Source organism: Bufo gargarizans, chromosome 5, assembly GCF_014858855.1.
Source record: "Bufo gargarizans isolate SCDJY-AF-19 chromosome 5, ASM1485885v1, whole genome shotgun sequence".
NCBI lineage: Eukaryota > Metazoa > Chordata > Amphibia > Anura > Bufonidae > Bufo > Bufo gargarizans.
The window spans coordinates 14649420-14664961 of record NC_058084.1 but is presented as its reverse complement, the minus strand read 5'-3'; the positions used below and the strand labels follow the sequence as shown (position 1 = coordinate 14664961).

The 15542-nt window shown below is 47.9% G+C and overlaps 1 protein-coding gene across 10 annotated transcripts in view; it reads left to right on the top strand.

Annotated features, from left to right (window-relative positions):
• The window catches only part of PTK2 (protein tyrosine kinase 2), a 451150-nt gene that overhangs the window by 351238 nt on the left and 84370 nt on the right, over window positions 1-15542 (top strand). For all 10 annotated transcript variants that reach the window (XM_044292786.1, XM_044292783.1, XM_044292785.1 and 7 more), the window contains 3 exons: window positions 3265-3491; window positions 6040-6206; window positions 12495-12582. In XM_044292786.1, the coding sequence (XP_044148721.1) occupies window positions 3297-3491; window positions 6040-6206; window positions 12495-12582 (450 nt within the window). In that variant the 5' untranslated portion in view covers window positions 3265-3296. The remainder of the gene's footprint in view (window positions 1-3264; window positions 3492-6039; window positions 6207-12494; window positions 12583-15542) is intronic.

Here is a 15542-nt window from a genome sequence, read left to right as displayed (position 1 = left end):
TGTGTCTGTCCACTGGCCAGAATGTCCGAGTGCGTCGTAGAGGCCTGTCTAGCCTTCACCAAGAGGTACACTACCCAAAGGTAGCCTCTGAGAGCCCTTTTGTAGAGCAGCAGAGAAAGGACTTTTGCTCCCTATTTTGGGAAGACCCAGCGTCTAATCGTTTAGATATCTGCAGGATGAGTTTTACAGCAATCCGACATTTCTTTCTGGTGCGGTATTATTATTATTTATTATTATTATTATTATTATTTATTATTTATTATCAGTGTAAATACTGAAATGGTTTTCTGGGTATTTACTTTGTTTTACTATTTAGTGTGAGAAGAGCTAAGGGTCGCTCCCCCTGACCATGTTCAGCTTAATGGGCTCGTTCACACGAACATTTTTTGCGTTCCGTATACGGGCCGTTTTTTTTTTTATTCCGTATACAGAACCAATTATTTCAATGGTTCCGCCCAAAAAAACAGAATGTACTCCGTATTCATTCTGTTTCCGTTTTTCCGTTCCATGTCCTATTTATTGCCCGCAAATCACGTTCTGTGGCTCCATTCAAGTCAATGGGTCCGCAAAAAAACCCCACAATACATACAGAATGTCTTCCATATCTGTTCCGTTTTTGTGGAACCATCTATTGAAAATGTTATGCCCAGCCCAATTATTTTTTTTTTCTATGTAATTACTGTATATGCCATACGGAAAAACGGAATGGAACCGGAAACACTACTGAAACAAAAACTGGAAAAACTGATCCGTTAAAGGCCCGCAAAACACTGAAAAAGCCATACGGTCGTGTGAACAAAGCCCTAAAGGAGTTTTCTAGGACTGTAAATATTGATGACTCATCTCCAGGATTAGTGGGAGTCTGGCACCCAGCACCCCACCCGTCAGCTTGGACAAGTGCTCCCAGCACAGCGCCGTACCTGGTCTAGTGGCTGTGCCTGGTACTGCAGCTCAGTCCTATTCCCTTGAATGCACAAATGCCACGTGATTGATGGTCGTGACTTCATAGGCGGAGGAGGAGGCCACAGCGCTCACTCAGCAACCTGGGCCCTTCCAGCAGTTGTTTGGGGTCGGACCCCCAGTGACCCCTGAAAACCCCTTTTTAATCTGGAGACAGTGAACCTCTCCATGTCATGGCTGAGAACACTCGATTTGTTGTCTTCCATATCAGGCTGGTCTTTCGCGGCCGTTGTAATGCTGTAGCGGCGCAGGGCGGACCTCCAGATGGCAGGGGGATTATGACCCCAGATTACCCAGTAATCCTCGGCTGTTACACCTCACTCTCCCGCCGCAGATTAGAAGAGGAAATCTGTCCAGTTTTTGATCTTCTGGCGAGAAGAAAATCTCAGTATAAAGACCGTCGGGTTACGGCTGGATCGTCGGCCGCTCAGCGACCAGTGCGCACTTTCTCTAGCTTGCATGATATGGCGGATCGTACACGGCTCTATAGCCCACTGACTGTATACCGCTCTGTATACTACATCCCGCGGTCCAGGAAGGTGCAGCAGGGTGGGGGCGCTCCTGTCCATGGGTTGTGTCTGGTAGTACAAGTCAGAAACCCTGGGCAGGGGGCGAGCTGCTATATTAAGTAACCAGCCATGTTTTTCTAAACCTGTGCATCCCTTTAAAGAGAACCCGTCAGCAGGATCAGCCCCATTGAACCAGGCATACCATCTGGTAGGGTTGACCCTGCTAATTAAAACAATTCCTGTCTTTTGAAAATTAACTGGGATGTAAGGCTCGAGGGTACCTCAGCTCCTCAACGTTAGAGCGCTGGTGGCGTCCCTCTGCTTGCTGTCAGTGAACTGACACAATTCTTCTTTACATTCAGATGGTGTAGATGAAGCGTCAGCCTGGAGTCCAGAGGTATTTAGATGCTATGGACACCTTCAGGGCAATTTTTTAAAACATTTTTATTGCATTTTACAAACTTTGGTCTAAAAATCACTTTTTCTATTGTTCTTTATTACCATTTTCAGCAGTTTTTTGTGCTAAGTGGGGTTAAAAATCAATTTATTGGCAGACTGTCGCTGCTGGTCAGCTGACGGCTGATATGAAGCCTTTTCTCTGAACTCCTGACCTCCTAAACACTGATTTAGGCCATATTCTTATCCGTTTGATGGGAGCTTAGCTACGAGGAGTGTTTGAGGTCAGGAGATCAGAGATGAGGCTTCACATGAGCCGTCAGCTGACGCAGCAGCCTCCAATTACATGGATTTTTAATCTCATGTTTCACAAAAAGCGCTGATAACTTTTAATAAAGACCAATTGCTCCTCCATCTACTTCTCTGCGCGCTGCACTGACGTCACACAGCGTCGGGTCATAGTGCGCGCTTACGTGCACTATGACCCCACGATGTGTCAGGAAGAAAGTGCAGCACGGTACGGGCCAGCGGGTGACCGGAGCGGTAAGTAATAGCAAGCACCTCACTCCCGCTCCCTTGTCACGTGACACAAACGAATCCTCGATGCAAAAAAATTGCATCGAGAATTTTTTTTGTGTCTAAGTACTCGATTAAATCGAGTAATCGTTTCAGCCCTACTCCCCCATATGCCGGCCCCCCACACTGAATATACTTACCTGGGTCCCCGCTCCCTGCGCTGCTCCTGGTCTCCGCATACGGGGAGAAGCAGCTGCGGGGACCCCGGGAAGTAGAATCGTGTGAGGGGCCCGGCATAAGGGGGAGAATTTGTTAGTCTCGGATAACCCCTTTAAGCCCAAAATTGGTAAAATGCAACCATAAAAAAATTGCCATTAATCACTAGGGATTGCCTAGACCGGGGATCATCAACCTTCGGCACTCCAGCTGCTGTGAAACTACAACTCCCAGCATGCAAGCATGTTCGGCTGTTCTAACTCCCACAGAAGTGAGAGGAGCACTCTGGGAGTTGTAGTTTCAGAACAGCTGGAGGTTGCTGATACATTGTACCAAACGTCTGCTGTGCCAGCAGGATCTTTCTTTCGCAGCCTTATGGCCGGCCCTTTGCTGTGATATCCGCAGACGCCTCTGACATTCATCGCCTGTCAGGACGTAATAATCCTGATGCATTGTATATAAGGCGCTTCATCTCGAGGCGCGAGGCTTGCAGTTCCTGCAGAGCGTCATGCCTCCTTGTGGCTCCAAGCAAGGACATCTCCAGCACATGATGTGACTGCTTGGAGACAACCTCGTAGATTTAACTCTTTCTGCTGCCTTGTGCTTTAACGCGCCGCTGTGCTGTCACTGCCCGGCGTCGGTATTAACCCTTTGCTGTCTCTCGCAGAATATGACAGACACTTAGCATCCAGCAAGAACATGGCTGCGGCTTACCTGGACCCGAACCTCAACCACACACCGAGTTCAAACGCCAAGTCCCGTCTGAGCGCCGGCATGGAGCGATCCCCAGGGACCATCGAGAGAGTCCTGAAAGTCTTCCATTACTTTGAAACCAACAGCGAACCAGCCACGTGGGCCAGCAACATCCGGCACGGGGACGCCACCGACGTCAGGGTAAGCGCCATCAGCAGGGTTCTTTCTCCACTCACCATCAAAGCTGCATTCAGATTTCTGCTTGTTCCCAAGCGCAACGAGTTACACCACGAGAACGGTTGATGGGACCTGGTTCTATAGCAGAATTGTGAATGCTGCTCTGGGTGTGACTGGAGTATACAAGATAAGGAAAACAATATATTTGCAAAGTTGTTTCCGATCATATGTGAACGTTTTACTGTGAAGCCGGGTGACAACTGCAGGAACTGCCTTTACAGCACTCGCAGGGGAGACCTTTCGCCCCGTTTCTGTCCATTTCTCGCCCTGTTATGGCTCCCGTCAGCTGTAAACATGATTTATGTCCTTGAGGTTCTGAAAGCTGCGATAAATCACGCTGCCGTCTGTCTCTTGTCCGTGCTGAATTCTTTCACGTTTATTCTGTCTTTCTAATGATGGCTCAAGGCTGCGCTCACCGGGCTCTGCTTCATACAGCACACAGGAGCCCAGAATAGTAACAGACTAATGTATGTACACAGTGACTGCACCAGCAGAATAGTGAATGCAGCTCTGGAGTATAATACAGGATGTAACTCAGGATCAGTACAGGATAAGTAATGTAATGTATGGACACAGTGACTGCACCAGCAGAATAGTGAATGCAGCTCTGGAGTATAATACAGGATGTAACTCAGGATCAGTACAGGATAAGTAATGTAATGTATGTACACAGTGACTGCACCAGCAGAATAGTGAGTGCAGCTCTGGAGTATAATACAGGATGTAACTCAGGATCAGTACAGGATAAGTAATGTAATGTATGTACACAGTGACTGCACCAGCAGAATAGTGAATGCAGCTCTGGAGTATAATACAGGATGTAACTCAGGATCAGTACAGGATAAGTAATGTAATGTATGTACACAGTGACTGCACCAGCAGAATAGTGAATGCAGCTCTGGAGTATAATACAGGATGTAACTCAGGATCAGTACAGGATAAGTAATGTAATGTATGTACACAGTGACTGCACCAGCAGAATAGTGAATGCAGCTCTGGAGTATAATACAGGATGTAACTCAGGATCAGTACAGGATAAGTAATGTAATGTATGTACACAGTGACTCCACCAGCAGAATAGTGAATGCAGCTCTGGAGTATGATACAGGATGTAACTCAGGATCAGTACAGGATAAGTAATGTAATGTATGGACACAGTGACTGCACCAGCAGAATAGTGAGTGCAGCTCTGCAGTATAATACAGGATGTAACTCTGGATCAGTACAGGATAAGTAATGTATGTACACAGTGACTGCACCAGCAGAATAGTGAGTGCAGCTCTGGAGTATAATACAGGATGTAACTCAGGATCAGTACAGGATAAGTAATGTAATGTATGGACACAGTGACTGCACCAGCAGAATAGTGAGTGCAGCTCTGCAGTATAATACAGGATGTAACTCTGGATCAGTACAGGATAAGTAATGTATGTACACAGTGACTGCACCAGCAGAATAGTGAGTGCAGCTCTGGAGTATAATACAGGATGTAACTCAGGAGCAGTACAGGATAAGTAATGTATGTACACAGTGACTGCACCAGCAGAATAGTGAGTGCAGCTCTGGAGTATAATACAGGATGTAACTCGGGATCAGTACAGGATAAGTAATGTAATGTATGTACACCGTGACTACACCAGCAGAATAGTGAGTGCAGCTCTGCAGTATAATACAGGATGTAACTCTGGATCAGTACAGGATAAGTAATGTATGTACACAGTGACTGCACCAGCAGAATAGTGAGTGCAGCTCTGGAGTATAATACAGGATGTAACTCAGGAGCAGTACAGGATAAGTAATGTATGTACACAGTGACTGCACCAGCAGAATAGTGAGTGCAGCTCTGGAGTATAATACAGGATGTAACTCAGGAGCAGTACAGGATAAGTAATGTATGTACACAGTGACTGCACCAGCAGAATAGTGAGTGCAGCTCCGGAGTATAATACAGGATGTAACTCAGGATTAGTACAGGATAAGTAATGTATGTACACAGTGACTGCACCAGCAGAATAGTGAGTGCAGCTCTGGAGTATAATACAGGATGTAACTCAGGAGCAGTACAGGATAAGTAATGTATGTACACAGTGACTGCACCAGCAGAATAGTGAGTGCAGCTCCGGAGTATAATACAGGATGTAACTCAGGATTAGTACAGGATAAGTAATGTATGTACACAGTGACTGCACCAGCAGAATAGTGACTGCAGCTCTGGAGTATAACACAGGATGTAACTCAGGAGCAGTACAGGATAAGTAATGTATGTACACAGTGACTGCACCAGCAGAATAGTGAGTGCAGCTCTGGAGTATAATACAGGATGTATCCCAGGATAAGTATTGTAATGTATGTACACAGTGACTTCTTTATTTGAAGAGGTTGTAATAGGTCCCGTCATAAAGCCTTTGCTCTGCGTATAAAGTGTTTGGTGCGCGCTTCTCCCCCATTGATATTTGTAGCTCACGGTTCTGGATCGGTACTTTCTCTGAATAGTTATGTTCTGTTTTCTCAGGGAATAATCCAGAAGATTGTGGACAGTCATAAAGTGAAATGCGTCTCCTCTTACGGATTACGACTGAGTCACCTGCGCTCCGAGGAGGTTCACTGGCTGCACCCAGATATGGGGGTGTCTCATGTCAGAGAGAAGTACGAGCAGTCCCATCCGCCGGAAGAATGGAAGTAAGTGTGGTAAAACCTCGGGAGCCCTGCATCTTAAAAATGCCATAGTTTTTTGTTTTTTGGACATTGCATTTAATATGAGAGAGAGTAATTTTGCAGTATTCTTAATACCTACAGCAGCTATACAGATCCATGCGTCTCCATGGTAACAGACAACAAACACACTCTATGTAGTCTGATCCTGCAGGCATTTGTTATTCCACTCCCTGCTCTCTACCTACTAACATACGGCTGATGCCCTGTGCCAGGCTGCGCCCCAACCATGTGCCCTGCCCTAGGCGTAACAGTCTTTCCTTTAAATTTCCAACCTCAATTACAAAGAACTACAGCTATGACGTCCTTGGTTGTTTTTTTTCATCATTTTATTTTTTAGTTTACTGTTGACCTAACAAGCTTTTTTGCCCCTGCCACCATCACTACCTGACCGTTCTAAAAGAGCTCTCAGTAGCTCAGTCGGATGGCGCCAAACAAGCCGACTACCTGTGTGTACTAATTGCAGTTAAGTAGGTGCAGACCCTGGGGGTGTCAAGTTAAAGGAGTTTTCTGAGATTTTAATACTGATGACCTATCCTCTGGGACAGGTAGACAGCATCTGATCGGTGGCGTTCACCTGGGACCCCTGACGACCAGCTGTTCAAGAAGGCAGCATGCTCGCAGTAGCTTTTCTGTGGCCAGTGACGACACGTACATCCGTCACGTGGCCTCGGAGCAGCTCAGTCCCATTGAAGTGAATGCGATACCAAGTACAGCCGCTATACAGTGTACTGCCTTCGGAAACAGCTGATCAGTAGGAGTCCCGGGTGTCTGACCTCCACTGATCACCTACTGATGACTAGAGTTCAGTGATCCTGCAGTTTGGCAGGTTCGGGGTGAATTACATAATGGATTCCGTTCTACCGCCATCCATAACGTAATTCAATGCCGGCATGCCACATAATACAAGTGTGTGGCCAGCTCCGAGGGTTCTGTTCTGCTGGCCATACACTTGTATTATGACGGAATGCCTCTAAAGGGATTCTGTTTGGCATGCCGACATTGAATTAAGTTATGGATGGCGGTAGAACGGAATCCAATCCTTAGGCTAGGTCTACACTGCAACATGTGTCGCGCGCCAATTTTTATAATGATAGTCTATGGTGTCCTGCTGCAACTGCGACGCGACAGTCGCAGAAAAATCCATTTTGAATGGATTTTTTGTGACTGTCGCGTCGCAGCATGTTGCAGTGCGACACCATAGACTATTATTATTAAAAATTGTCGCGCAACAAATATCGTTGTGTAGACCTAGCCTTAAAACCAGATCCTGCCAAAAGGCAAGTTTGCTCAACTCCCGAGGATAGATAATCAGTATTAAAATCTCGCAAAACCCTTTTAAGCTGTCCCTGCCCCAATCCTGCCCTGTCTAGCTAGAAATGTCGCCACAAGCCTGAAAAAAATCCTGCATATGTGCCCTTACCTTCTACTGCGCAATCACAGTGTCGTTCCTGCGCAGTGCTCCAGCGAGGCCGGGGCGGGTATGGGCAGTTGCAGGATTTTATTTGGGCTTGTGACAAGGTTTCCATTTCTCAGGGACATTGATCAAGTGAGCGCGGACTACTACGGACTCCTTTATAAAAGTACAGAAGTGGGACAGTCGTGTGGCGTTTAGGGGGTTTAAGAGGTTTTCCAGGAATTGATATTGATGACCTATCCCCAGGATAGGTCATCAATATGAGATCAGCGTGCGTCCGACACCCGGGAATCACACTGATCAGCTATTAGAAGAGGTCACCGTACATTGGTCACGTGGCCTAGTTACAGCTCAGCCCCATTGAGGTGAGTGCCACAGCTTCCTGATTGAGCCCCTGGCAATGTGGTACTGCTGTGGGTAGGTAATCGGTATTATTTTCCAGATAACTCCTTTTAAAGGGAACCTGTCATGTGGATATTTGATTGTATATAATTAGTTAGATTATAATCATTAACTACTAAAAAGTGCCTTAGATGTATTCACTTACTGGTGTGACAGATGGTTGTCTCATAATATACACACAAAGATGCCACATGCTAATGAGCTGATTCGAGTCCAGCATGATGTCATTGAGTCCAGCGTATATTTAATTCAGAGCTTTAGCCACTCCCCTGCCCACCTGCTGCTGATTCATATGGAAAATAACTGTCAATCAGCAGCAGGTGGGCGGGGAGAGTCAGGAGCTCATGAATATTCAGGACTCATCATTAGCAGCTGGAGCTTTTCAATACAAGATGTTGGCAGATTGACTGGGTAAATTAAAGAAAGTGACCCAGCATAAAAACCTGGTGACAGGTTCCCTTTAAAGGATTTGTGCCATAAACTACTTTTCGCTATAACGTTTATTAGTCTCGCTTCTATTGGATAGTTTGTTTTTTTTTTCTTAAATTTACTTTACCTTCTTAAATTTTTCTTGAATCCGGGTTTGTCACACGTCTGGTGTCCCATTAGGCCTTAGGGCGGCGAGACATCAGCAGATCATGTGACGCTAACCACCTTTGGCTACTTTCACACCTGCGTTTAGGTGCGGATCCGTTTGCATTACCATGAACAGTTTTTTTGTTTTGTTTTTTTTTGTTCATGATAATGCAAACGGATCCGTTTTGACTTGCATTGAAAGTCAATGGGGGACGGATCCGTTTGAAAATTGAGCCATATTGTGTCAACTTCAAACGGATCCGTCCCCATTGACTTACATTGTAACTCTGGACGGATCCGTTTGCCTCCGCACGGCCCGGCGGACACCTGAACGCTGCAAGCAGCGTTCAGGTGTCCGCCTGCTGAGCGGAGCTGAGGACAAACGCTGCCAGACTGATGCAGTCTGAGCGGATCCGCATCCACTCAGAATGCATTAGGGCAGTGCGGATCCGTTCGGGGCCGCTTGTGAGAGCCTTCAAACGGAACTCGCAAGCGGAGCCCCGAACGCTAGTGTGAAAGTAGCCTTTCTTGTACTTGTTTCCGACCCCTTTATAAAACTGACCAAAAAACAAACGCGCTTTAAAATTTGGCGATGTTCGGACACCGGTCCCAGATGCGTTGTTTCCCCTCCTCACCATGGCAGCCCGCAGTGCGGCTCCAGTCATGTGAAAGTGACATGGAAACGGCGCCAAACATCGAAGGTAATTATTTTTACGTATTTTCTTTTTGTTTACTTAATAATAATAATAAAACTCCCATCATCCCCTGCTGTTCTTTATTCCCCGTCTATCTGTATTCCCGTGCGCCGGGCGAGGAAGTGAAGCGCGAGGCAGATAGTAGTAGAGCGTCTCGTGTTCCCTGTAATGAATGTGATCTGTGATGTTCTGTGTAATGAATGTCTGTGTTTTTACTGGCAGGCTGTATCGGGGGAGGGGGGGGTCCGTCATATTAATACGGTGGTGTAAGCGCTCGGAGCAGAATGCGTTTCCGAAGATCAACTGCAAGGAAGAGAAAATACAATCTCTATTTGTGTTTGGGGATTTTTTTTCTTTTCTGTTCTATTAATGAAAACCTTCTTAATCGAATCTTTCTGTAGCAGTGCAGAGTATTTCAGGAGAAGAGTGTGCAGGTCTTCTGGGAGAGGACAATGACCTGCATGTGACAGGGCGCAGTGTCAGGATAAGGTCCCTAGAAACGATACGACAGAGGAGCACATTATCGGGAGGGAAGCGTTCTTTCCAGGCAATCTGCTGATCGCCGGTGGAGGAGACACATTTACAGGCAGCGATCTCCTCCACAGTATGGGGAGCAGTGATCGCTAGTGCCATCGCTCTTCCCCATACTGACTCGTTGTTTGCCGGCAGCAGATGTTTACACGGTACGATCTGCTGCCGGCAAACTATTGTTTATCGGGTTATCAGCGGTAAATTTACACCGCTAGATAGTCGCTAACGTGCGCTCCTATGATCGTTAGCGATTATCCTTAAGATCCTCTGCCTGTGTAAGGCTACTTTCACACTAGCGGCAGGACGGATCCGACAGGCTCTTCACCCTGTCGGATCCGTCCTGCTGCTATTTCGCCGTGCCGCCGAACTGCTGCTCCGTCCCCGTTGACTATAATGGGGGGCGAACTCCGGCGCAGCACAGCGAGAGGCCTCCAGACTAAAAGTACTGCATGTCCGACTTTTTAGTCTGGCGGCCTCTTACCGCGCACTGCCGTGCTGTGCCGGAACTCCGTCCCCATTATGGAGCAGCAGTCTGGCGGCACGGCGAAATAGTGGCAGGACGGATCCCACAGGGTGAACAGCTGCTAGTGTGAAAGTACCCTAAAGGGCTCTTAAGAAGGGTGGTAGATACTAGCGGGAGAACAGATATACGTAGCGGAAGTAGTGGGATCTTAAGATCTTATGAGGGCGGCCCGACGTGCACAACATTATTGTAATCTATGATGCTGTGCGCTCCCGTGCGCACGATCAATGCCGATCTGGGACATATTGCATATATCTCGGAGGGCATACGGTCGTGGGCAGGGGCCCTTACTGTGTGCCCTGCTGGTGTCCGATACCCCACAGCTAATAAAGAAGATTGTGGAGTGTTTAATACTGATCACTAGAGATGAGCGAATTTCTGCTTATGAAATCCGTTCACACTTTGTTTTGTGGTAAAAGGTGAAATGGTCGGTGGTAACGGAATCCATAACGCAAAACGCAATTCTATGACGAAATGCCTTTAGAGTCATTCCGTTATTCTTTCCGTCATAATAGAAGTCTATGGGCCGCATAACGGATCCGTCCCGTTTCCGTTATGCAGGAGAGTCCTCCTCTAGTACTGATCACCCATCCTCAGGATAGGTCATCAGTGTCTAATATGTGGGGGTCTGACACCTGGAACCCCCCTCCCTTCCCCCGCCGCTCATCAGCTGTTTGAAGAGGCCACAGCGCTACGGTAAGTGTCGCAGCCTCCTCACAGCGCCGTGCGTTCTGTAGTGGTTGTGATTGGTATTGCAGCTCCGTCCCATTCACTTGAATGTAAGTGGCCTGGGAAGAGGACGCAGTGCTCATGGCGTTCAGCGGGTATTCCAGGAGTTGGACCCCCCTCCCAATCTGATATTAATGATCTATCCTGAGGCTTGGCCATCATTGTCAAACCGACCACCCCTTTAAGAAGCAAATGCCTCTTAATTGTGACACACGTTGTGGCAGAAGTGAAGCCTCCCCAGCTACAAGCTAATGTAGATCTCCGCTACTTGTATACTTTATAATAAACGTCCTGGGACGTCTAGGCCCCGCACAAGACACTTTTTGGGAAATGTGGCAGGTGGGGCACAAACTCCTCCAAATGTTTGAAACTTTTTGGGACCATAAGGCGGGTATCGGTGGTTTGTTAATTGTGCCGCTTTGTGTTCCAGTTTCTCTCCATTTACAAGATCTCTGCTTGCAGCTATGCGATAAAACCTTGATCTGTACAGACCTGGTACTCCTTACAGCCTGGGGTCCGCTACAGTTTCATCCAGCCTAGACAATCTTCTAACAGCCTGCCTTCTCGACTGATACATTGTAATGAATCGGGACAGGAGAGCGGTTTGGACAGCTGCTGATCCGCTTGGTTCACAGAGGATTGTCTAGACGGGACACGATTGTAACAAACCCTCAGCTGTGAGAAGCCTCGTGTCTGTAATGGTTTTCCAAACCCTGGACTTCAACAGGCATGTTCCCATTCACTGAAAACAAGCAGTGGTTTTATGCTTTTTTGTTTTATTTTGTGCCCAATGTTGTTACAGAGCGATCTCCTTATACAGTCGTCTGGTTTATAAAACAGGTTTTCATTTCGTGTAATTCTAAGTCTGTGTTGGGGGCGGGGATCCGCTCTTTCGGATCTCTTGTCCGGAGAGCCGTCCTGTATGACGCATACAATCTGTTGATATGAATGGACACGGTGTAATTCTTCATCCCCCCCCTGTAGAGGCGCTGCAGGGAAACTGAGCACTTTCCCGTTTCCCCCACATATTTCAGCTGATCGATGGGGGGCACTTAGTGATCAGCCCATTGTCAACAGACCCTTCTAAGGCCCGGTTCACATAACGTTTAGAAAAACGTATACGTTAAACGGATGCCTTTTTTTTTTACTGGACGCTGCAGGACACGAGAACGCGGTGTGCAGTTTTTTTTTCCCTCTAACGTATACGTCAAACGAAGGCATAAAACCTGATGTGAACCCAGCCTAAGAGGTTGGAATTGTCCAATATGAAGAACCCCGTTTAAGAACCTGTGGCGTTTGCCTCCCCCGCTGTGTGTGATCGGTGGGGTTAGGAGTCGCTGCGTCCTCATTTCCAGTCATGTGACTCTTGTCCGTTTTTCCAGGTACGAGCTGAGGATTCGATATTTGCCGAAAGGGTTCCTGAGCCAGTTCACAGAGGACAAGCCCACCTTGAATTTCTTCTACCAGCAGGTAAGTGACCGTATTGCTCCTGAAATGGTTAATGCGGTGGCTCTGTTACGTGATGAGCTGTCGCCTTAAGCTCGGCGTCTGCGTCCCCCACCCCCACCCTATAGGTATTAGCACGCATGGCTGCCTCCTCCCGGGCACAGAACGATTTTCCATTGACCTTTTGTGGGAAATGCAAAAATAAAAATGAATTTGCTCTTTATAAAGAAGGCCCAGCCAGCGCCTAGTATGCTGTATTTATGTAGAGCGCCCCCCAGAGGATCCCCCGGAAATATCAGTCCTGGATATCCGCCGCTATGGCCGCCTGTACAGCTTTCCTATAGTCCTGAACAGGAGCACAGAGGAGATGTATCCTGACGTGTCGCGCGCGCCGTAGTGAAATTTGGCTTTGGAAATTAACGCTTTGTTGTTTGAAGTGAAGCGGTCGGCCCTCCTGACATGTTCCTCATGAAATAACCATTCTGTTCCTCTGTTATTCCATCTGGAAATACTGTGAAAACATGGACACCTGGGTGTCGCCACGCAGTGACCAGTGCTGGACCTTGTATGGGAGCCTCCCTGTTTGGTAATACCCGGCTGTCCATTTGAAAATTTCCAGGAGTAATAGCAGAGGAACCGCACAAGACGGAGCTGTAAGAAAAAGATGATCTAGATTGTCATTTTAGGAAGACCACCAGTATTTACTAAGATGGACATGTCCGAATTGCTGGTGGTTCTCTCCAGTACGCCATTGCTTGTTTATTGGTAGAGGTTAGACCGCCAGGACCACCCGTGTTAGGGAATCAAGGGACTCAATGCGTTTGTGTGCTATCACGTCCCAAAATCCCGTTAAGGGGCTATAGCCAGAATCGCAATATGTATGTTAAGGGGATCAATGTCTGGTTGATGGGGGTCTGACCAGGGTTACCGTGTCCTTATTTGAATGGAGCCGCGGTCGAGCACGTGCACGTCTTCCCGTTCATTATGTGGGACTAAATATAGACGAGCCGCCGCACACATTCTCAACCACTGCTCCGTTCAAGTGGGGGAGACACGAGACCACCATTGTTGCGATCGTCGGGTCTCACAGCAATGAACCCAAAGTCACACTTGTCACCTGTCCTGTGAATTTTGTGACTCCTTTATTTAAAGGGGTTGTCCCATCTCACACACTGTTGTCATATCACTAGGATATGCCGCCAATGTCAGATAGGGGCAGGTACCGCATCTGTATCTAGAACAGGGGCCCAGAGTGAACGAGGGGCCAGAGTGCAGGTGCAGTCCTGGGGGAGTTCTGGAAATGGCCAAGCACGCTTGCTCTGGTTTTTGGAACGTCTATAGAAGTGAATGCAGACCATGCCGTGCACGTGAAACCTGCCATCTTGTGTCCTGTGCATGCGGGGCCGCCCTGACCACCTGCATCAGAGCTGGGGCGCACTATATTATTGTTACGGTTTATGGACTCTCTACTATTTTCTGTATAGCTTGGCCAGGACCGGGTGTAATTGGTCGTCTATAGGTGTGCGCCCAGCCTTCTGTTACAGGGCACTGACTGGCACCGCTATAGCAGTAATTACTAGGTGGGCACAGCGGGTGATTGGAAGCACTTTCTAGGCACTGGTATAGCGGTAAGGCCTCCTTTATGCTCATGGGCGCTGGCACTAGCATTCTACCTACTGTCAGTCATGGGCACAATAGCGGTAACTGTGCCAGGATCCCAGACATCCGCCAGGTCTTCTCTCTGCACTGGGAATGCAATTAACTTATGCCACTAAGTAGACGTTGTGTTTAAATTCAATTGTGTTTTAAATCCATTTGCTTGCTGTCAGTGAATAGCTTTCTGGTTTACTTTGCAAGGCTAAGCTTGCGTTTAGTCTGGACAATCGTCTGTGAGCTAAAGACTTCAGCAGCACAAATCTCTCTCTTCCTGTGCTGACTGTTTGCTGCAGTGTAACAGCGCAGGTAGAATTGATCAGCCCGCAGCCTATGCTATTTAGTTCAGATTATTCTTGTACGCCCCCCCCCCCCCCCCCTTCCAGCAGTTTAGGTTCTGTCAGGCAGAGAATTCACTACGCTGTGTGTAGACTTGAGGCCAGCGGCTCACACATCTGTGTTTGCGTTACTCGTCACGCCCCATATTGCACTGGAGCCGAGATGTGCCCCCCTATCCGTCAGGGTATGTGCAGCGTCTGCATTGTTTTCCCCCTGTGGACTCCATGGCCAGCGATAGAGCGTGACAGTGACCGCAGGCCACGCGTGTAGCCGTCCCCGACCCACCGTGCTTACATATAGCATGGCCAGTAATGTGTACTTAAAGGGGCAGTCGGTCCCGACCCACCGTGCTTACATATAGCATGGCCAGTAATGTGTATTTAAAGGGGCAGTCAGTCTCCGACCCACCGTGCTTACATATAGCATGGTCAGTAATGTGTACTTAAAGGGGCAGTCTTCTCAGCGGTGACGCCCAATGTACAGTGTTCTCTGCTCTGTTCTCTGATTTTGCATGGCGATAAGCGTCTGCCAGCTGCTCGGCACCGCTGATCCCTAAAACCCTCCTCTCTGATAGCCGTGCAGTTAGATTCATTCTGTTCCATTTCAGGTCGCAGAATCTGATGGCAGGACGCGAGAAGCTCCTGACAGGTTCCCTTTAAAAGCTGATTATCCTAGAGTCTGACGGCCGCTGTGTCCTCGGCTCGGGGTCACGGTCTGCGGTCGGCTTCTAGATGGTATCAGGAGATCTCTCCCCTGTGCAGTTTATAGAAAGAAATGAGGGATTGCTTCAGGGAAGCCACCTATGCTCGTTATCGCCCCCTACTGGGCAATTCACTATAAAGTGACGGCTGCTCCAAAAATAGAACTGCCTTAAAGGGGTTGTCTTATCTGAGACAATGGGACAATGCCCCCATTGTCCGATATCTGGGACCCGCACCCCAGATATGGGCCAAAGCAGTGGCTGAAGGACTCCGGTCCGGCCACCACCAAGC